Raw genomic sequence first — 25,249 nt, 5'->3', positions numbered from 1 at the left:
CTTGCTGGTGAATTATGCAGTGATAGCTTAAAACAGCAGGGAATTCGTCTTCCTTTTGACGTAGGGATACAAATCCATTTATGCTACCTATTATTGCAGCAGCGCCATCCATTATTATTGAGACTAATTTAAAAAGTGATATTTTCAAATCGCTGGGCAACTTTTTTAAATATCTTTGAATATGTCTTCACCTCTATTCCTTTCCTTTAAAGAAATCATACCGAACAATTCTTCATTAGATGTAAAATCCTTAAAAACATACGAAACGGAAACAAGTAACTCTGCTGTATTACTTATATCTGCCGATTCGTCACAAGTGAAGTGAAAACAAGAACATCTATTAATATCATTATATAACTGCTCTTTTACATTCCCACTCATCCTTTCAATTCATTACATCACTGTGTTTCGAGACAATTGTAGATCTTGAATCGCAGCAACAATTTCACTCTTCTTAAAATCGTTAAAAAGTGAATCTAATACTTCTAAAAATGTTCCTTTACATTTTTCTTTACAAAAATGTAAAGAAAAATGGCTTAAATTTTTTTTGCTAAGAGATAGCTTCCCTAACTTTATGTTTTCTCAGTTCATAATTGAGTTCAGTTCAGTTAAGGTAAATAACCCATTTAATACTTATTATGTAAAGCTAAAAAATGTCTCTCCATATTAGACATATTACATAACAACATTTATCTTTCAACATTGTAAAAAGTAATTGAGTTCCAATTCTTCAATGAAGTGATAAGTTTTCGATTTGTTCGGTTTACTACTCATGTTCATAGATATACTAGAATGCAAAGATATATGACAATTTAAAGAATAAATATTGAATTAAATATTTTTCTAGAAAATTCAAAACTCGTGAACTGCGCCTATTATCTCTATTACATTGAGAGAAATGATAACAATACTGCATGCTACTATCGGACACAGCAATACAAGTGCATTAAAATCTAATAAAGATATATTCAAATTTACAAGAAGTATGTTAAAGTTACATTATATTTATTACGGTTTAATGACTGAAATCTTAATTTGAATAGAATATTGTTATTCCTAATATATTTGTAATACTGTCCATTATTTTCCTCTCAGTGTAATAGCCTCAGTTTAGAGATATGTTGCCAAGGATGCGCACTTATCAAGTAAATAGATATGTAAAGAAAGCAATTTGATTTAAAACAAAGAAGGGTACTTAATTTTAAACAGAAGAAAAATTGAAACAAGTGGTCACTGAGGTTAAATAATATTGATTAAAAATAATACAAAAGAAAAGAAGTTACCCTATGACACTACCAAATATTCAAGCTAACTAACTGACTGTGTTCTTCGATGAGTCGAGCCCTAACAGTTGCGTTCACGTATTGCGTCCGGTGACAAGTATAAAACATAATTCAAAATGCATTGTGTTGGATGGCGGGAGATCACAGCATTAAATTATTGCTAAAAGATTTTGTCTTCTACAATCGCTTCAAAGTCCACTGTATACGGAATTCCACTCCAATAATTGCGAGCGATCGACTAAAATTAACGATCGACTTGTCGGCCACCCCTGGACTGGAAGACACTGACGAGACACACTAGACTGACAATCAACTCGCTATACTAAGCACTAACACTAGACCGTCAATCTCGGAACGCCTGCTATTGTTAGCTGAGCGAGTTCAATATACGCAGGTGAGAAGAATAGAAAAGGTTCAGGAATGGTTTTCAACGGAAATAATTAGATCGTGGAATGGCTTTCAGTGGGTATTACGGAAAAAAGGGATATTTTCGCTGACTTATTCCTGAACCGTGGAAGGAGTTTCACTGCTTATTTTTATGCTCTATGTGTTATTGAACATTTTGTTTAAGGCCAGATTAATTTTTATCAATTTATGGAAAAAAAAAATACTTCGTAGAAAAATACGTGTTTGCAATGTAAAATTGTATGCTTATTTAAAATTTGCTTAAAGGCATAACGTTTTGGCAAAATTACGTAATTTTGTTTATTCCAACGAAATTTAATATTTATTCGAACTCTTATTACTGTAAAGTAACAGAGTATCACATGAAGTTACAATACTTAACTGTAAATTTTTTATTTACTTAACGTATTGTAGAAAATTGAAACTGTAAAAAAAAGGGGCAGACAATCAATAAGAATAATAAATAATACACTTACTAACGAAACGCTAGCTACCCTCACAAAGCAAGAGCCCGTTTATAGTAGGCGCTCAATCAGGGAAAGACTGAAATTCCCTATACTCAAAATCCCTTTCTCTTTCTCCTCTTAAGCTCATCCCTACTTTCACCTACAGATCTTGGACTCTTCCAGCAAACAATAGAATTCGTTCCTGGACGGTTATTCTACGCTACGAGAGTCGACAGCAAGTTGTAGGCCGCCAGATGTCGCTGCTAGTAAAAAACAGGTCCGCCCAACATCCTATATTCTCTGAGTACGGAAGTTGTCGAAAGCGCGTGAAAAAGTGTTGCCGCGTCGTCAATCAGGGTTGTCCAGTTGACATACTAAGTAGACAATGGCTTTGTATGTGCTTTCGCCGCTGATTTTTTTTTCATATTTAAACGAAGAATACCGTCGTAGATCTCTGAATCGATGGCGAATTTATAGAAAATATGTTGATGCTTTTGCTCTGCCAAAAGATGTTTTCATTGCGTATTTCAGATTGCCAAAATTTATAGTTATTTTAATTTGGGATGAACTGAGAGAGTATTTGGAGCCACATTCAGAAAACAAGAACGCAATTTCTACTGAAAGAAAGGTTATACTATTCCTGAAATTATAGATATAAATTGTAATTGTACGCTTTAAAAATGTAGAAGATAATAAGTTTATCAAGCACATAAACCTTCTTCATTTAATACAAATATAGACATCCGATAAGCTTCTACTCGATTTATGTACAGCAAGAATTACGTTTACTTTAAAATCTAACAGTTGAATACCTTACGAATAATACTGTGAACACAAAAACTGTCGTTCATTATTACGCGAAATTCACACAAATAAAAATTTAAAAAAAAATAATAATAATAATTATAAAACTATAAAATAGATTTATAATATTTTTTTCAGTAGTTGTACTACTGCTAGTGTGATACTTTTAAAAATAAGTTTTATCCCAGAGGGGCTATTAATTTCGTTTTGCCATTTTGTGGCGTTTCACGATAAATGGCGTTTCACTTTTCAAATCGTTGCCACCAAGTATTATCGCACTCTATTATATTTAAAGAAATTAAATAATGAGGAATCTGCAGAATGTATGCATGTTTCTCGCACTGTGATAAAACAACGGTACCTAGAGCCATGAAATTCTGAATAACGTAATCCTCCATCCTAATATAGGCATCTGGAGGCCCAAATTTGGAACTGGGAATTTATATTACTATCCATTTCATATATCATATTTTGTAAAGCATTTATGAGTTTTTAATTAAGAAACCCAACGATTTCAAAGCGAGCAATGGCAAAAAAAACTTTCATCTCTAGCGCGCGAGACTATGTATCGGAAATTCTAAAAATATGCTTTTTTAAAATTATATGATATTGCTGTTGAATTGAATTTTATGGTTTAAGTGCGAAAAACATGATATTTAATAAATAAAGGTAACACGCAAAACGTTAAAAAAATGGCCCTTTGGGAGTAATATAAAATCTGAAAGCTTTCAGATTTTTTTTTTTTTTTTTTGTGTGTGTGTGTGTAATTTTAATACGTTTTAAAACTGGTTTCTAAGTGAGAACTTTCTAAGGGAAACTGGCTCGTATACACGTTACACATGGGGAAAGCCACGAAAACGCCGTCCAGCTCGTTCGCGGGATTCGAATCCCGGACCAAACTACATGCGTTCAGCGACTCTATCGCTCGGCGGCTGATGGGCTTTGTTAGCAGAATTATACTGTATTATTATTGTATTATGCTATAAAGTAACAATGCTATAAGACTGAGGGTTTGTTCATGGAATAGTACTTTTGTAACCTATTATAGTATTAAAAAATCATTGTTCCTTTGCAAACTTAAAAAAAAAAAAAAAAAAAAAAATACTGTTCATAGCATTCTCATTTTTATATTGTAAAAGAGATATTGATTATTATTAGTTTTCTATTTAAAATGTGTCGAAACGCTGGTTTGATAAGGACTTGAACTGCAGGAGACCTACACTGATTACTTTTACTTTAGTACTTCCATTGTGAAAATATTACTATCTTTTAATTATTTTCAAAGAACAAAATCTTTTGAGAAGGAAGAATATTTAAACTGAACAGTTCTTATATACAAAATTAAAATAACAGCAATGTAATATTGAAAAAAAGGTATTAGTAATTGTGTGAAAAAAATTGCAAAACGAATTAATCACACATACAGGATAGATTAGTTTAATTTTGGTTATATATTTTATATTGAAAAAATATTTTCTTTCATGTTAATTATAGAATAAATTATTTAAAATAAAGCATTTTGATGCGTGTGTGATAATTGAATGCAGCAGCAATCGGCCATACTGTAATAGCGAATGAATTTTATTTCTTTTCCTGAAAGAAATAATTTTCATAGAAAAAGAAAATAAAAAAAGGGAAGAAATATTAAGAAAGAAATATTTTCTTTCTAATTTCTTATTTAAAGAAATATTTTTCGAATAGTAACTGTAAAATAAATTACGGGAAAACAGTTTTAATGTAAACATGGGGAAAAAAAGAAAAAAAAAACTTAGTTTGCTATTAGATTGTAATGCAAATTAATCATATTATAAATTTAAATAATTAAAATTGTTTATTTCTAAAAGGATTTGAAGTAAGCTTAATTCATTTACTCTTATCTATTTACCATTGCTTTCATGGTATCCCATATCACTCTTTATTTCTTACCTCTAAATTCCTGCGTTAACTTTCCCATTAAAAAACGAGATTTTCTTTCACATAACACAGCAGCATATTCTACTGCGTGTTAGTCATAATACTGTTTTGTGCAATTTTTTTTTTCGAACTACAAATGCAGCGAGAACTTCAGCCAGCGCGCGCTATAAATTTCGTCACTCGTCTGTACTGCGATTGGTCTAAAACTCCTTGAAGCCTTGTCCCCTTCCAGTAAAGTTAAATGGACCCACCCGCCCTCCAACTGAGGACCACAGAATGGCTTTCTCCGATAAGTTGTGATGGCTGTCCATACCGGTTCTTTTGAGTCAATATTGTTCGCTCAAGTTGTAGACAGATCCAGTGATCATAGAATAGGCGTCCTGGATTGAGCGCCTACTAGCACTAACTAACTCTCTCCGCGTACCAGCAGGGTTTATACAGCTTTTGACTTGCCAAACCGGTTTGAGTTTTGATTTGAGAACATTCTGGGCCAAACCGGTTCCAGAAGGTTCTCCATCCATCTATGGCATATCGTCAATTTTGTCGCCAAAGTGGGTGATTTTGCACTAAATATGGCAACCCTGCCTTCCCTTGCCATTTTCTGGCAATCCTAAGCTCGCTCACTTTGCGCAGAAGTTATCTTACCGTGGCTGGGCATTTCGTAGCAGTATGTTCACATGGTTTCTGATATAATCGCAAATTCAATCTCCAGTGGTTCCATAAGTTGCGGACTGTAATTCGATTCTAACTCTTTTTAATTGCGTATCTTAGTTTTGACGAAAATTTCAAGTCTTTGTCCTTAATTATGAATTGTTAAATATGTACTTTTTCTTTTAATTAATTCTCAGTTAATTTAGGATTCTATTTTAAAATTAATTTGTCCTTATCCATTATTAAGTGCTTTCTCACTTTCGAATTGTTAGCGCTTTTGTACTAATTTTTTTGAGTTGGCAGTTCCTTTTTCTAATTCACTATTATTTGCTTTATTTTTATTGTTAATATTTTTTGGAGAATTTTAAAGAAGAGCAGCCCGGGAGGCGGGATCCAGAGTTCTCCCACCCCTCCCTTCCACCAATCCGCAAGAAAGGACTTTCGAGTGGCGCCATCCCGCACCGACACTATACATTTACAAATGTTCATGTCTTCTCCGGGATTCGAACCCGAGCCCTTCCGTACCCTCGTAGGATTCTCTAACTACTATACCGTCTGGGCAACATGTCATTACTGTGAGTATCAAAATTTACTTTAATTAATAAAGTAAATATTATCCGAACTCTGATATCCTTTGAACTATTAAAATGATTATAATTTCCTTATATTAATTTAATTATTATTAACAATATAAAATGAAATGCTCAATTAATTATATTTAAAAAATACAAGTATACGGGTACATATGCTAGAAAATTGCTTTCGAGATTGAGAAGCGTAAGGTGGTCCGCAAAATACTCCTTTTTAAAAAAAACGGTCCCTATGTGGAAAGGTTTAAGAAAAGTTCTTTTAAAATCTGTATTAAAATTATTTATCACTTATTCCTTAACTGTTATATTAAAAGAATTAATTAGCTTACCTTTACTAATGTCTATAGCTTTACTCGTTCCTTTTTTTGAAATTCGCTACTACGTTTTGGTGGTTGTGCATTACGCAGCAAGCCAAAATTCAAATTCGTAGAAGAGTAGTGTTTGATATCCCTTAACATTTTCAATGTGTTTTTCACTTTAGCACTATTTGTGAAATATAAAATTAATGTGCCTCTTTTTAATTACTTTTGCTTTGCATTTTATTTTTAAATTAGAGCTTTAACTAATGTAGTTTGCAATACATTTAATTCATGAAATCTATATAAAATAAATAATTGATTATTTTATAAACGGTTTCCTATTCACTTTAATGAACATAAATATTTTTAATGATATATGTGAAGCCATATTTTCCGCTAATGCGATTAAGTTCTAACGCTGCCCAAAGTAAGAGATTACTCTTTCTCATATTGTAATATTTTAATCATTAAATTAACTGACGTATTTTTAGCTCATCAGATTTAATTGTATGTTACCGGCAATGTATGAAAGCAAGCATCATACGGAATGTCTAGGTAAGTATCATACAGCGAAGTATGAACCGATTAGTATTTCATGTATTTCCTACGTATTCTATTCAATGTCGAAAGACAAATCGGTAGAGTATGAAATACTCCCGCGACTGACATTTCTTATGTCACATAGCAAGGACGTGACTTTCGACGCTCTTCTCAGATAGCAAATTCCCCATTTGCATTTCAGTCGTTTTTCGAAAGTGACGAAATACGCTACTTTGAATTTTTTCAGCAAAGGCTCATATTGTGCTATTTGAAAATGCGAAAGGAAGGTGAAATATCGGGATGGGATCATGGATAACGTCATGCAATGACGATTCCATTATAAACTGTTTAAAACGTGAGGCAATGTTATACAAATCTCTGTTTTCATAACGGAAACTACATACCAGAAACTAATAAAGAAAGGGCAAGATTATTATTATGAAAGAAGCCTCGAATTACTGACTGACGAATCGCTAAGTTATGTTAGTAGAAAGAAAAGTAAACCGATTAATCCTTTAAAAATCGTTAGTGCTATTGAATTTTACAATACTTCTTTTCACTAAAGTCATATGTTGGCACACTTTTAATAGAATTTGTTATTTTATATAATGACTAGTAATTGCATGCAATGCCTTTGAAATCTTTTAACTAATTTGAATGTTTCAAAATTTGCTCCAAAATGTCAGGCATTCCATACATTATATAAAACTTCCATACAATGTCAGTTTTCCATACATTACAGATTATATACATGTAATGTTATTTTATATACCAGATATTAATTTTCAATTAGTTAATTACTATTTTCTAAAGACCTTCAAAAGCACTGTATTACGCTATATAGCCGTCTGTTTCCAGGCATTTGCCTATTAAATTAATGTATTCGTTTCAAGGTTTCAAACCTGATTTTTATAGCTAAGATCGTATCAAAATATTTTAACATCTAATTAAGTGACTGATTATTATACATAAAAATCAACACATTTGGCGTTTTTTAAAAATAATTATGTTTTTGAACCTCTTACTAACTCTAAAGAAAATGTTTATATTTATCACACTTCATTTTTAGATATGAAATTTAGCTTAAATATTAAGCTATATTAAGTTAAGCTAAGTTTTAACTTAACTTCACAATAATTCAGTGATAAAATGTAAATATAAATTATATATCGTCTCGAAATGAGGCAGAAGGTTTAGAAAATTACTAAGAGAAATTTGGAAAGTTCAAATTTGAATTATTTTATTTAAATTCATTTTCGACCAAGTCCCCATTCCGTTGCATAGACTGAATACTATAAACAGACATCTAGAGAATTCTATCCGGAAATAGGATTGAATAAACAAAAAAGATTTTGATGCTGTCAAACACGGAAAAATATTTATGCGGAAAGGGAATACGTTATCCATAATCCTTTTCAATTGTGTGGGATTACTAAAAATTTATTTCTTTCAGAAGGAGTTTGCTTGTCAACTAATATAAACGTCAAAATTCTCTTACTGGGAAGCGCATTCGGTACTTTTCTACATATGCCATTTCTTGTTGAAAATATTTTTTGGAATTGCTTGAAGTCAGTTGAAGTATTCAGAATCAGGTTTGCAAAAATGAAATTCTGGACAGATGCCAAAAATTACCAGTCAATAATCTTTCACATTTTGCAGTGAAATGAAAGACAAAAAAGAGATGGAAGAAAATCCGTGTAGTTTTGAGTTAATTTGGATTTTCACCTCAATCGATGTCCTCTTAAATTTGCCCCACCTACAGTGCCATGCTTTTGCATGAATTATTTTAGCCCAGAAGATCTCTGGTTATTTGAATTCCTAATATCCGGAACTCTAATATTTAGATCGCATTTTTTTTCTTGAGTTAACTGAGTAAAATAAATTAAATTTGTAGACTGTTAATAAACTTCACAAACTTGTACGAAGCAAGGGAAATATTGTAATCGCGAGAAATTTCGGGTATCATATTTCAACACAATTATCCATTCTCACTGTTCCGAATCATTTTAGATATTTTTGCGTGATATCTGAACGAACGAACAGAATAAAGGACTTTTATTTCCAAAAAGGTTTGTAAAATGAATTTAAAAAAATTGAAAATAGATTGTTTTAGTGTTATATGTACGTATGTACGCATGCATTTACAGTTATATCACATAACTAAAAATATCACCTAACTCAAGAACGACTGGTCATGGGACTGTCATAACATCTAGTTGCACATCTCTCTTTTTTAGTGCAATCAGTAGTAACAAATATCTATCTATCTATCTTGCCCATAATTAATCACCTGAGAACAAGATAAAATTGAACATTATTTTTACAAATTAACCGGAAATAATATATATCGATGTAATCTTTCGTTCAAGATATTTAATTTCTTCTAATTATTGGGACTTTCAACAGTAAGTTTTTTTGTTTACAGACAAAATGGCATCATGAATAAAAAAACAGTGTGCGTTCTTTTATTATGGGAAGCAAAATCTCCAAAAATAATTCAAAGGCGATTTCGACATGAATTTAATAAACCTCAGCCAAGGAAATAATCAATTAAAAGACGGTTAAAATAGTTTCGGGTGTCCGGACATAATTTGCATAAAGGATATGCAGGTAGATCAAGAGTCAGTGATAAAAATGTTTCAGCCATTGGAAATGTGTTTGCGCGCACTCCCAGTAAATTCTTTCGCTGTGCCAGTCTGCAAATAGGAATTTCCAAATTGAGGGCTCATAAAATTGTTCTTGAATGGTTGGATCTGAATGCATATAAATTGAAGATTTGTCAACAAATCAAACATAATGGTCGAGTCGTTCGTAAGGAATTTTCTACAGACATTTTCGATCGTATCAGTAATGACAATCCGTTTCTCTCGAAAATCGTATTCAGTGTCGAAGCAACATTTCATGTTTCAGAACAGGTTCATTGACTTAACTGTAGGGTTTCAGAACCAGAAAACGAAGAGTAAGTCAGCGAAATAGCCCGACGACAGAGTCATATGTAAAAACATATGATTCAACTAGATATCAACCTTTTTAACAATTTAAGCAACTGTTTGCAGGTATGTTTAAAACAAGCTGGACACATAAATAATGCACTATTTTTAAACAGCGGGAAATGAACATTACTACCACCATACACACTGTAGATAAAAAATCTTATGTAGATATAACATGACTTCCTTGACTGGCCTATTAAATACAACATATTTTTCGCTGCATTTCATTTGCAGATCTTTCAAGGGAAGTTGAAAATGACATCAAAAACTGAAAATTTTGAAATTATATATATCGGTGACATTTTGTCGTACATAATTTTACTTTTCAAAACGAGATAAAACTTTAACAAATAAAAGTATAGGAAACAGTAGACCCCACTGAAATTTAGATTACATTATTTGCTCAAACTTACTTTTTTTGTAAATCTGATGTTGCCAAAATCTGAATATTTTTGTCGTTTACAGCACTTATGTTATCGGAAGTATCTGACTACGAGCAACGATTGCTAAATTCAAGGCCGGGTATCGAAATTTAAGTCGAGTAAAGTCAATACATATGTATAATTATGTATGCAACTAAAATTTTTTTTAGAAAATTCAAAAATTTATAAAAACTGTTTTAGATTTTTTTAAATTTCAGTTTTTAACTTAATTGTTTATTAAATCTAAAGCGTCTCTAATTTTTAAATTCAATTTTAAGAATTATATATATGCATAATTCTTTAAATTGAATATATATGTATGTATGTATACTCTGCTGGCCATTAAAATTGCAATACCATGAAGGAAAGCAACTACAAAATGTTATTTATATTATGCAATAACTATGGCATCAAGACAAAATGATTAAATTTGTAAGCAGTTTAGGATTTAAAACGGCCTTTACCCGGTTAGGCATGTAGGTCGAATTGGGCTTGTGTGACAGAAAGGGACAACTCATTCCATGCTGCTTCTGGTCTATGCCACACTTCATCAACCGCATTAGCTGGAGAAGGGTGGTGGACCAATCTCTCAGCACCCCATGGTCAGAACACGACGTGCAACACGTGATCTTGCTGGAAGATGGCGTTGGTAGGCCTCGAAGATAGGGCAGCGAAATAGCCCGGTTTTGCAGAGTTGACCTTACGTTATGCCTGTTCTCTCTGACGTTAGTCGTGGGAGGGCGTTGAGATCCTGTATGGCTTTTAGTATGATCCTCAGCAACCCATAGATTCCATATTCGCATGACAGTCGATGGATGTCGACCATTGCGACGGGCGATATCACGGAACCATAATCCACAGTCTCGATAGGCAGCAGCGATCCTGCCTCTGTCGAATTACGACACTTGCTGATAAGCATTTCTTCTTATTATTCGAGGTATAACACGATATTCTGAGCAAGCTTTGATCTTATAAAGCCTTTCTGAATGAGAAATCCAGTACATTTCTCCCTCCATCAGCTAAATGCGCTAAAATGTACTAATCATTTGCATATCCCAACCTCTTCTTCCTTTCATGTGATTTTGACCTTCATCAGATCATTACCTTTCTGGTGTTGCAATTTTAATGGCCAGCAGTGTATATATATATATATATATATATATATATATGTCATAATAAAAACACAAGGAAAAGACGGAACACTGTAGATGCGTGATTAGACCCATATTGAAGAAGAATTTTGATTGCGTAGTATTTAAAGAACTTGGCAGTCGAGGCAGTTTTAATTCCATTTTTATTTCCAATTGATATTTGTGGCCACAATCACTTGGCACTCTAGTCGTGCCTTTCCACAGAAGATTTACATTTTTGATACTGTTGGGATAGAAAGCAAGCCAGCGAAATCACATCTTAGCACAGTAGCGAGCAAAAGCTGAAGTGCGTAGTTATGAAAGATGGAAGCACGCGAAGAGAAAAGTTTTGGTTTACAATTCGGTGATTGGTCGTCAAGAGGCATCTGGTATTAACGGTTACGTAAGATCGCATGATTAATTTGAATGACGCAATGCAGATAAGTTATTACGATTTTAGAATAGAGAGGAAGAATTTATGTTTATAGTTATATTATAATTCTGATTCATACATTTTTTATCTTACATATATATATATATATATGTGTGTGTGTGTGTGTGTGTGGTTAGCCGAAATTTGCTGTGAGCCAAAATCGCCCTTTAGAGATTAGTGGTAGGGGAAGAGGTGTGGAAGTCTTTCCGACCCGTCTTTTACCCTGAGTGCCCTCCATCAAAATAGGGAGAGGAACTGGGCCAAGTTTTTGTACTCTCATCTGTGCTTACGACTCTTGCCAACGGCAAGCGTAATCTTGAATCGCTTGCCACTATGAATTTCCTGGGCTTCTTCTGATGTTACTGTCAGACAAGTGAGAGAAATCACAATAACACACTCGAAGGTTCTAGTCATAGTGAATACTGATTATTTACCACAGAAGTCGAGTCTGTCTAGATCTTAGCAAGAACACCGGCAGATGGCCGCCGGTCGACCCCAGGAGGGAACAGTATAAGGACAGTTTGATGATTGATTAAACAGAACCAGAGTTATAGGGAATGGAGAAATGAATGTTCCAGGCCAGACATTGTCATATGTTTAACATGGCACAACTAAGAGCCTCAGTTTATCTCGAATTAGATTGAAAGAGGAGAATACTATATTTCTGCCTATGATTAGAGAAGATAATGCATGTTTTTCTGACAATATGTAAATTAATCTCTCTTCAATGTAATTCAAATTTTATTATGCGCTTATTTACACGGATTACAGCGAGAAGTTTGAAACGATTCAACCTAGTAGGAAGCATATTGTATTTCATTCATATTTCATATATATTCAACGTAGTCATAACCATATATATATATATATATATGTAATATTTTGGCAGTCGGGCACATGAATGAAGCTTGGCATGAAATGACACAGAAAAATTTAAATTTATAGCTCCATATCTTTATTCAATTCAAAAGGCATATTATCATTCTTTACTAAATAAGATTAAATTCACTGCGTCATAGTATTCTAACAAACAGAGGCAGATGAGAGCAGCAGCATAGATCCTAACAAGCAGTAGAGGCAGAAAACGGTCTCCCACGCAAAATGGAAGCGAGTTCTCTATTTATAGAAGCGATTACTAATAGGCTCAAATGTTCTCGAAAGTACTGGTCTAGGCGGGAGATCCGGAAATTGCGGAAAGTTAATTAGAGTTTGCTTGTTCGCATAGAGCAACGCCATCGTGTTTTTCTATATTTTATATTAAATATGTATATGTAAATCTTAAATTATTTCCCCCAATTGATGATAATCTGTATTACATTTGTTAGTCCTTTTTACCCTCAAGTAAATTATTACTTTCTTCTCATATGAAATTTTAATTTTATTTATAATCTTTTACAGACGCAAATCTAATCTTTACACTTTTCAAAACTCTTCATATTTTCGATTTGTTTAGTATTCTCTTTCTAGTGTTTATTTATATTTCGAATCACCCCACAAAAATATGACTTCACTTCTCTAATCTATTGTTTTAATGAATAATAATTTATTTTCACATTTTCCTGCTGTTTTCTTTATTTTTAAAACTTTTACTCCACTTTTAAACATATATACGCCGACTTAATTTCTTTTTGCATAAATCTTTCCTTTTTTAATTCATTGTTTTAAGTATGTATAGAAAACTTCATGCAAATAAAAAACATTTCAACATGCGTGTGATATAACGTTTTATGTGTATACCCTTATTTTGTAAATATGCAAGATAATAATCGAGATTCCCACATCTCATTGCTGAAATAAGCTGTGGCACATGTACTTCGTTAATGACCTTATGTAACTCGTATATGTAGGCCTAAGATTTTATTTTAAATCTATAATTTATATGCAATTGTTTTTCTTTTCCATTAAATGCGTTTAATTTAAGTGATTAACTTAAAGGATTCCTTTAATATTTTTTTTTTATTTATAATCTCCAGGATATGCAAAAGGTAATACAAAAAAATATACGCCTCTGAATTTAGAAAAAAAATTCCTTTCAATCAGTATAGAAACGAAGGCAGATAACGTAACTTTTTTTCCAGTCCGGCAGCATGAATTTATATTCATTTAAATTTCTGCTTGATTTAGAAATTCGTTCTTATTTTTATTAAAACCATAGAACACTAATAATGAAAGATAAAAGCCTTTGATTTAATAATCCATCGTTGTTAGCAACTGCACGATCATAAAAAATAGAAAGATTTTTTAGATGCCAAAACTTATTAAAATTATGTTAGAAATTCTGACTTACCTTCATTTGGAAAAGTATTTTTAATTTTATCTGGTGATATAAAAATGAAAATTCTATAATAATCAGTTTGGCCTTTGGAATGTGTACAAATGTGAAAAAAATTCAGCTCTGACATATATCAAATTTTTAAAAATAATTCTTTTAGATTACTGTTTTACCAGCCTAAATAAATGATAATTCCAGATATCTGAAAAATTTCAGTAATTCAGCTTTGGTCTTCAGAATTCAATATTTAATAAAACAAAGAGTAAATATCATTCTGTATTCTTTATTCTTTTGGAATTATAATCTGGAGACAAGAATTTGGTGTGCATCCAAACTCTGGAATTTAAAATGTATGATGTACAAAAGTATATTTCTTTGCAGTGCCTTCTCTATTTCTCTCCATATATAATCTCTATATATGTATAGTTTAGAAGTCCGTGCACATTTTGAGAAAAGTGGGATAGCGTAACAAATGGCCATACCCTTGTGAATGAAGGGTTTATCAAATAAGCTACAAATCATCGAGTAAAAACTGTCACTATATTCTGTTTGTATGAGGAGAAAAATGCCTTTGAGCCCAGCTTCCGAATTCTTTAGAAATGACGAAAAATTGATACAGAATCAAAATGGTGTAGGTCAAAGAAGTATTTTCGTAGAAATATTTTTGCAGTTGCATGGTGCATGGTACCCAGGGAAGCTTTCCGATTCTCTGAAAAAAAAAAAAAAAAAAAGAAAGAAAAAAAGAAATTATTAAAACTTTGTGGGATGCTTATGATTTGTTGCGTTTAGGATATATCTTCTGTTGTATATACCATGGTAACGTAAAAGGAAATTTGTCTCGAATATTTAAAATAAAGTTAGAAAAAGAGATATATATTGCAAACGATTTTTTTAAAATTGGATTTAAAATTTTATACTTGCTAGAACTATCAGCTGCGAAATTTAGCTGTTTATCTGATTTCAGCATTTTTTTTCTTTAAGTAATGGAACTACTGACATACAAAATTTTATTAAAAAAAAAGAAAAAAAAATCTTTTAGGGATGAATCAAGATCAGTTAATGAAATATTAAACCTGATTTTGAAAAGATTTTTAAAATTTTTTAAAGATTTTTTTTTATTTTTTTTAATTCCTTGGATTCTATGAAGCAAGGAAGATTGCTGCTTCGGTTTTTAGCTTCAGATCTACTCAGAAAAATTTCACAAAGCAACGGCTTAGTTTTATTACTAATTTTTTCATGGAAGCCGCTGAAGAATTTCACAACTTTAGCTAATATCAGTATTAACTGACTTCATTTAATTCAATTTTAACGTTCGTTGAGACAAAACAATATTATGATCACATCCCCCATGTATGACATTGTTACATGATATGCAAAAAAAAAAAAAAAAATTGCGTAAAAAGAGTTTGCTGCAGCCAGTAGAAAACTAATGTCATTCAAAATAATTTTATTTACAGTAATCCTGTATAAATCATAATAATGCACACATAATGGTACACAAAAATACGGATTTCTTTTATAGTTTAAGATAAACATGATTTTCGTCTATATTAGATTGTATGGATTTCGATTCCCCGACTGATTTTAGGTGACTTAAAACAGAGAAAACTCTCTAAACTAATGCATCATTCATAATTTTGGTTCTAATTTTCGTGTAAGTAACATCACCTTGAAGTCCCGGTAATGCAGTGCCTAGCGCGTCGTGCAGCAGTCCCACAGGTCCTGGGTTCGATCCCCGGGCTGGGCAAGGTTGACTCATACATTCATCCCTTGAATGGGTCGATAAAATTAGTACCAAGTTCGCTTAGGGAATAAACAACGTGGGTCCTGCGATAAGCTAACTATTTGTCCAGGCAAGATGCTCAGGCACCCCGGAGCCCACGGTCTAGAAAGGATCTAGGACTTTTCGCCGTCGCCATTGCACCTTGGCCGTTTCGCCGTCGGGACGTTTCACTGTCAAGACATATTTTTCTTTACATGACTCTATTATGTCTTAGCATATTATATGACAAGATTTATTTTGTTTAATAATTCTGTTTGCCGTTTGTATACGTAATAAAAGTTGCTTATAATACAGATAGTTATTTACAAATACGAGATATATAGAAATTACACATAGTTAGTTAGAAAATTATTATGTCAGTGTCAAAGACAATTGGGTGAGAAAAACCCTTCCAAATAAATTGTTTTTCGGGAATAACGTCATTAATTCTAGCTAATATTTAATAATTCTAAATGATGTGTTTAATTGCAAAAGTGTTTTATTTCCTTCTAAAATTTAAGACAGCCAGAGGTATACAAAAAGTAAACAAAATTCTTAAATTAAATAAATAATATAATATGGCAAAATATAATATAGGCATATAAAGAAAATGCCTTTAAATATGCAATAGGTAAACAAAATTATTAATCTAAATCAACCTTATATAATACGGTACGACAGGATATAATACAGTCATGTAAAGAATAATATGTATTGACAGCCGAAACGGCCACGGTGAATAGTTCCATTTCATCCAGAAAGCAGATATCAGGGCATTGCTGGCCATGGCTCTCTAAGAATTGTTTGTGGAGCTGAGTTTAGTTTAGTTTAGCATCACTTTAGGAAGAAGTGAGATTTCTTTGGCGAATCGCTCATCTGTTAACTCTAATTTACTATGCATTTCTTGCTAAAGAGGCAAAATTTAAGAATTATTTTATGACCAATCTACAGGAATACGATTAAAAATTAACGTAACAAGACAGTGGAAATACATCTGATTGAAACGAAAGTTTTCCGCCAAAAAACTTTGTTGATAAATTTAGGAAGAAAACATGGAAGCAGTATTTTAGTTCGAACAGTAATCACCATTCACATCTGGGAATTTTATGCCAACGTTTTTGTAGGTTTTCAAAGACCTTCGGCCCAGAAACGTGGTGGCCGCGAGTCCAAAACGTATCAACCACATTTTGGGCGTTCTGTCCAAAATAGAAGATAGAACTAGCAAGATGTTCTTTCCTGTGATCAAATTCCTTTTCATCAAAATTAGGAAGAATTCTTAAATTTCTCCGCAAGTGTAATTCGTTTACACTCTGTAGTGCACCTTGGCCAATACGCGTAATTACGAGACAGTTAAATAACCGATGGGTTTGAGCTCCACAAACGAATGCAACTGTCAGGACATTTAAATCAAAGCAATTAAACAGAACAACATATATTAATTATTTTTGTGATTTATTTTACGTCATTCCATTTTCATATTAAAATGAGCGAGGAGGGTAAATTAAAGATTCGCGATTCTGTGACTTAAAAATTATGCCATTATTATGATTATATCTTTAATGCTGCTCAAACTTCAGTGTTTTAATAAATGAGAAATTCTTTAAAAATATATGCCTGAGTATAATTTCTCTCATTTAGTATATGACTTTAAGGTACTTTTTCATGTGAAATGAAACTTTAAATTGAGATTTCATCATGAGCTCTTCAGAAATTAGAAGCCAATTTCTAACTGCAAACTTTGCCAAAATATGTCGTTTTCTGCTTGCACCGGAAATAAGAAAATTGTTTCTGAGTGAAATTTATCTTTAGCTGAAGCAAAAATTTTTAATGCATTTTATAACTTGAGAAACCTCTAAATGATTTTAAAATGTTTTAAATTTAAAGTTTTAAACATGTTCAAAATATTGATATTAAATTATTTTTGTTATTTCACTTAAAGTGCCTTATATTTTCTAGATGTAGGCAAAATCAATTTTTCATGGAATAAGACCTGAAGAGTTTGGTTATTGAACAGAATCGATTATTTTTTACGATTCCATTAACAATAGCTTTTATGTATAAGATCAAGAACGGAGAGTGAATCAAGAATGGTGAGCAAGGAAGGAGAGAAATTCAAGGAATCGAACGAGCAGTGGGATAGGAAGAATCGATTAATCGAATCGCTAGCTCTCCGGTTTGATTTTTTTTCAAATATGGCTTAAGGATTATCTAAAACCTCTTTTCTGTATAAAACTAACTGTAAAATTTTAGAATTAAAAAGTTAACAAACGATAAAAATTGAGATCACCTTTAACGTGGGAGGATAAACATTGTTTACTCCCTTAAAACAGGAATCGAAGTTTCCTGACACACTCTTATAAGAGTTCTTCGTGGGTGATATTTTAAAGAACTATCACTCTTTTTAAATGAATCAGCTTAATAAAGTAAGTCGGTTGTTTGAATCAGTTCCTTAAGAATAGCACATCTCTAGTATTCCCCTAGTATTTTAGAAACTAATACAATCAACTCCCGATTAAATGGGTCTTGTTTAAAAGGATTAAATTTATTTATTGTAGAAACGATGGAAAAATTACTATCGCAAAGCATCAGAATAAAGCAAAATTTGCAAAATTGCAAAAAGGAGTAGAAAATATGTAGAGTAAAAGCAATGAAAAAAGATAATGCCACAGTATTTAACAGTATGTTTTCATCCACATTAGTACATTATTTAATTAGGTATAATTGAGAGCATATAACCATTGTTGAATCTTCCTTTAAAATTGCTAAATTATAAAAATAAATTAAATGTACAGCTATTAATGTATTGCTTCCTATTGAGATCTGTGGAAAACAAAGAGTAATATATATAAAAATATTTCTATTTGTGTTTTAAAATGTGATCTTGTTTTGAAAACTGGTTTCATTTAAATAACCAAATGAAATTATTCTCCGCATCAAATTCTTTGAAAATGTAGGTAAATTGCTCATAGTGTTTTCTATTGATTTAATATATAGATTATTCCTCATTATTAATTTTTAAGTGACGTCAAATTAACGATGTTTCTGGCTCATCTTGGATGAGCCGTAATTTTGGTCTAACCATGAACTCTGTCTCGCCTATTACTTCAGTTAAATAATGAATTAACAAGACAAACTAGAATTTTTAACCATTTTAAATACGATGGTGCCATTTTGACTTAATGTATAAGATGATACTAAATTTTTACGGCAAGAATATATTAAACAGAACAAGGGATTATTTCCACTGCTATTTAAGGCGGCGAAAGAAAGCGTATCACAAAAAGACACAGATTCACTTGGATGTGCTTCAAAGCTTTTTCTATGATTTGACTATATATTTAAGCTTATCCTTTTGAGAATTTAAACAGGTGCATATGTGTAATTTATCTGTGCACAGATGTTATCTAAGATAATTCCTTAGTGAAAAAGATTATTTAAAAGAATCACCTTCTGAATACGATTTCAAACAATTTTTTTTATATCAGCCTACGGCGATCCTTTGTTTTCAGCATAGTATATGTATTTAATTTTTTGTAAGGATAACTTAATAAGCAGTGATTGGTTTTCGGGCTCACTGATTCGTTCATAGCCGATTTCACTGTTTCTCTTAAGCACCATTTCTATAAAGCAAAGTTCGGTTAAACACAGTTTCGTTATATCCTTCGATTTCTAATTTTTTTTATTTCTCTCATACCCTTTTCCCACAGCATTTGCCTATCTTTAATACCGCTCTGTCATTCATTCCTTATATCTCTCTTTCTTTATTTATGTGTTGGTCTTTTATGCGCGTGTATATGTGTCTCTTCCCTTTCGACTTTATCAGCTTACGATAAATCATCTTTTGACTCAGGCCTCTATTCATCGTAATGATCCATCCAACTTTTATAGGAAATGGGTGAAGCCTCTAGGCTTCTTTTAATGTCTGTCATCAAAGAACTTTTGATGATATATCCCCTGGGGTTCTGGGAGCAATGTTCATCAATTATTTTAGCTCCCAGCTGCCTCTGCACATTTCACGTTCCCTTGGGGGTTAGACTTTTTGAGAGCATCTTTGCTGTTGATCTAAAACATGGCACTTGCTTTTTGTCCATAAGTGATTATTGTCCTAATGGTCAAGTCTGCCCCACGGGACACCCTCTTGCTTGAATTCCATAAAGCATCTGCCAATTCTGAATTACGGCCATCCTTGATACCTTGTGACAATTGAAATACAACTAATAAAGAAACGAATTCTGAAATGATTTGAACTAGCAATTTCCAGTCTAAAATTAAATGCTACAAGTAATTTAATTTAACAAAAACAATTTTAGAGAAAAAATTTGTTTTGTTTTTTAAAGTCTGAAAGTTTTTAATTCTCGTAATCACAAAATCATTTTTACTCTTTCATTCTTTATATTCTTCAGCAACATGAGTGATAACACCAGCATTTGTCGACAAACCTTCATTTAGATAAATATCGATATCACGTCTTGAAATATATCTCTATTTCACACATCACAGGACGTTACTTAAAATTTTACGTAATCATTTAAATTTAACTTAAATGAAATCCTATGTGATGGCAAAGGAAAATTGGTAATCATTTAAATTTAAATTAAATTAACGTGTCAAATTTCATTTAAAACTCTTTATCAGATGCTATGCTTATAACATAACCAATTTTATTCAGTATTTGCTTCCGTAACATTTAGTGTGTCAGAAGTGGTGATTAATTACATCTTCAGGTTCATTCTGCCATGCATTTTGTGTCACAAGCAAACCGTTTACATAATAAATTTAATTTTCAAACCCAGCTATAAATTTATTATGTAATATTCCCCAACTCAGGTTGTATCCTTGTTTAAGGTTGTATCCTTGTTAGGGTTTGTATCCTTGTTTAATAGCACATATTCCTCCTTGACTAATACTATTTAGATTACAGAAACAATATGCAATAGGAAAAAAAATGTAGTTCATAAAAAATGCTTCCCCAATGTATGAATCCCGAGTGGCCTATCCTCTCAGTCAATCGAAATGTAATTTTAGATATTGTTATTTGAACGTATTCCATCGAGATTGTGACGATTTACAATAGAGCTGTCATGATTATTATTATAATAAAGAAATTGGAAATTTTCGACTGGCAACAACCACTTTTTCCTGCAAACTGATCATCGTATTGAAAAGCTACTGTAAATGGCGTTGGGACCATTACACTTATGATGGAAATTGCCGGCATAAAGCATTTTCAAAGAAGAGCATTGTAAAGATCCAGTGACAACACAAGAGTGGAGAGGGAAAAAATGACTTTTACTGGAATTTCAAGTTTTCAGCGTGCTGATCTTCATAGACAAAAACGCATTGCTTGCAGAAGGTTGTTGACTACAATTACCAACGTAACATCGCAGAAGGAATTTGTATAATTTATTATTTTATGGCATCTTTCAGTTTTGAAATCTCATAGATGTAATTTGCACAACTTAGATTTTGTGATTTCGTGACCGCCATGATCCTCCAACCTCACTTAGATCGATTTCTGTTTTCGGAGTTGTTTGAATCTGTGTGCAATGCAGTTTTCCAAACTCAAGCAAATTTTGCAACTTTGCTCTTTTTAGATCGTTGCTGTAAACAGAAAAACATATTTTTTTTTTAAATTCACTAACAATCTTTCCGTTTACATTATAGGAATATGTAATTGGCAAATCCTGGCATCGCTTGCAAAATCGAGGCGATTTTCCTTTGCCATCACTTAGGATTTCATTTTCCCTGTGTCGATATAATATGCACTTGCAAAACAGTCACGCAGAATTTAATTTTACATTAATGTTATTTTTTCACCACGAAAACATTACTTTTCGCTGGTAAAAGCTGCGAAATTAAACCGATTACTCCCAAAATGAAAATATTATGCGCATGAAATCGAGACTGCATTTCTGTTCAAGTTTAGATTTCTTCTATAATTTTACAATTTCTTCACCCACTCCTTCCTTTTCGTCTCAAACATCTTTTCCATCTGTCGTAATGACAGTTGAAACTAGACTAAAAGTGCATTAAAATGTTTGATATCTAGCAACAATGCTTCTGTTAAAATATGCGACCAGAATCAAACACGCTTTTAGGACTAAATTATGTACTGCATAATTTTCATAGACAGATGTTTGAATCCATTTAACATCGTTAACACTTCGACATTAAAGTTTTTTCTTCATTTGACTGCTTCTTGGTTTCTGGAATCAGTGTTCAATAGTATGTTCAAGCGCCACGCTCTATCTTTTTATCTAACAGTTTTAAGCATTGCCTATAATTTTTAACTTCTTAATTCTTTGTTTCATTACTATTACAGTAGAAAAATTGAAAAAAAATCTTAGACTAATAGTTAAAATTTTTTAATCAGAGTTTGATCAAAGTTCAAATTGTGAGCATTTATTTGAAGTTTCGAGGTTACATATAATATTTATGAGAAGGTATTTTTAGTTACTGCTTCCCCAACGCCTTCACTATAAAAAGCATTGCCAGTTTCCCTTCCAATCAACATACTGAAACATACCCGTCCCTCAGGCTTTGGGCAGAAAACATACTTAATGTTTCATTGTTTCATGAATGGTTTGATGAATTTGTTTGATGTGTAGAATACAGCTCCTAAATATAATTGCATGTAAACTCTTTTAAACTCATGTTTATCCTCACTACATTTTAGAGAAATAGTTGAAGCCCGATATATGTTGTAATTCGATGTAAACGAGACAGGTAAAAGAAGGTTAAACTGCATAAGCATACATGTATTGTTTTATTTGTGTATGTTACATCGATTTATAGCATTATCATGTTTTAAAGCTTGCATTTATTATTCATTCTGTCATTCACTCCTAAATTAACTTGCAACTGCATCGCTTCTGCAGAAAATGATGAAAAATAGGAAAATACATTAATAGCAGACAAAACATCAAAAGCACATTATGCGAAGAAAAATATTTGTTCACTTCTTTTATTTCATAAAGGTGTGAGGAAGGAAACGCAAAACTGAAAATGTTACTTTTCATGATTTTGAAACTGTTAGCGTAATAAGAAACTCACATAAAGGAGGAATAAAGAAATAAAAATAATACATAATTAACATATTATCACAGGTGAACTGCACTGAATGCAGCCAATAACTATCAGTTTAAACAAATAATATGTATCTTAAAACAATTTACAAATTAAAATATTATTTGCAAACAATTAACAAATAAACATGTAAGTAAAAAAATAATGAGCACTGGCGTAATCATCTAGTCCCTATGAAATTATTATCGGCACCAGGAAAAATCAAGAACCTTTAAAGCAGTGGTTTCCAATCTGTGAAGTGCATCGCTAAGGCGGGTGCGAGACTGTTGTAAAGGGGCGCGCAGCTTTTACTAAAATATAATTTCCGAATATAAACAAACCCAAAAGTTCAAATCAACGTCCAAGAAATGAATCAGCAAAACGGTTTTGGTTAATCCACGATCCTCGTTGGAGTGTCTCGGGCACGAATGCTAAAAGTCCATCCATGCTCTTCCCGGAACAACATCAACGTGAAGTTACACAAGCGGCCGAGCGTTTAAAGCTGCTGGACACCCGTAGTTCGGTTCGGGGTTCTAGTCCTTGCGAACAGGCTGGCTGCATGGGTGTTTTTTGTTTTCCCCATGTGTAACGTGACTATGAGCCAGTTTTCCCTAAAAATCTTCCACAGGGCATCGCTGTCCTCCCGAGTAGTACCTAACGCTGGAGCACGTAATAAATAGAACATTAACATTAAGTGTCGCTTTCGCATTCAAAGCCGATGGCCAGCGGGACGAGGCAAGGAAACGCAAGACAAGCGCTCAGATCATCTTGAATTCTCTCAGCAAGAGTGAAGATCTGGAAAACAGAAGATTTCTATACTGTAGTAGTATCTCCAGATTATTTTTAGCGGCACCTGCGAGAATCACGTTGACAAGAAGAACGAAACACATTGCTCTTAATACATTTCTAAATTAACAGAAAATTGAATGAAGAAGAGGGAGCCGATACAAGTAAAGATAATGTAAATAACGCTTACTACACAGAATAGTAATCCTAAGTGTAGCAAATATGATCTAATATACTTATCATTGATAGTTACATGAAAAGTTATTAACGGCGAAGAACTACCAATGTGTTTGCTCTGTATGAATATTTTGACCGCAGATAGCATGAAACCTAACAAATTAAAACAACGTCTTTTGAAAAAGTACACGCAGATCACGGTGGCAAGGCAAGAGGATCTTTCCAGAGAAAATTAGTGATATTAAATAAAAACATATAACGGTTTAAAGATCATGTCTGTAATATCAAAGCATTGTTTGTATTTGTATAAGTTTTCTTATAGAATTGCCAGATGAAAAAAAAAAAAAAAAAAAGGGGGAAACATTTAGTAGGAGAAGCTTTGGTGCTATGACATATTAGCTTTGGTGCTTTGACATATTAGCTCCGATGCTGTTCGAATGCTAATCAACTTAGAATGATTCCACTTGCAGATAATACGGTGGGAAAAGGAATTTTCAATATATCTGAAGATCTTTGCGACAATTAATAGAAAAGGTAAAATCATCTTATTTCGCACTGTAAGTGGATAAAGCAACAGATATAGTTAAAGATGCATACTTTATGACATATGTAAGATGTGTTGCAGAAACTGGTGTTATGAAGGTGAAGGTATGTTATTCTTTAAACCTATCGAATACAATACTATAGCAAGCGAATTTTTTAATGACTGATATTTTTTTAATGTTATTCTGTGAAAGAACTGTATTAGGCTATGCAAAGATGGTGCTCCATCGATGATGGGAAGAAAGGCTGGTCTACAGGCACTAGTTCGAAAGGTGGCTCCTCACCCAATTTGGACACATTGCACGATTCATAGACAATCACTTGTTTCAAAAGATATGAGGAAAGATCTAACACTATTTGAAATTATTCTAAGAGCTATAAATTTTATTAAAAATAGCACACTAAGAAGAAGGTCCTTCGCAAAATTCTGCGGTGAAATGGGTGCACAATATCAAGCACTTCTGTATTATTGTGAGGCACGGTAGCTTTCTCGTTCCAAAGTACTTTGAAGGGTGTTTGAACTAAAATAAGAAATCGCGTGTATCTTACTTAAAATAATAGAACTTAAGAAAACTTGTTTTATGACAAATGATTCCTTGTAAAATTTACAAATTTGGTTGAGATTCTTCAGAAACTCAGTAATTTAAGAAAGTGAATGCACGCGCCTCAAATTCATTTTCTGATGTGGAAAGACAATATTATGAATTTATGAAAAATTAGAACTCTGGATAATA

General features: G+C 32.4%; 1 protein-coding gene across 1 annotated transcript in view; it reads left to right on the top strand.

Annotated features, from left to right (window-relative positions):
• Nucleotides 1–6,913: 6,913 nt before the first annotated feature.
• Nucleotides 6,914–25,249, top strand: part of LOC118183776 (uncharacterized) — a 150,023-nt gene continuing 131,687 nt past the window's right edge. Inside the window, exon 1 of the mRNA XM_085825106.1 lies at nucleotides 6,914–6,947. Coding sequence (XP_085681232.1) covers nucleotides 6,914–6,947 — 34 coding nt within the window. The remainder of the gene's footprint in view (nucleotides 6,948–25,249) is intronic.

This window comes from Stegodyphus dumicola, chromosome 10 (genome assembly GCF_044657685.1).
Source record: "Stegodyphus dumicola isolate Sdum_Otavi_A_Nest chromosome 10, ASM4465768v1".
Classification (NCBI taxonomy): domain Eukaryota; kingdom Metazoa; phylum Arthropoda; class Arachnida; order Araneae; family Eresidae; genus Stegodyphus; species Stegodyphus dumicola.
The sequence above is the reverse complement of the archived record's forward strand: the minus strand, read 5'-3'. Positions and strand labels throughout refer to the sequence as shown.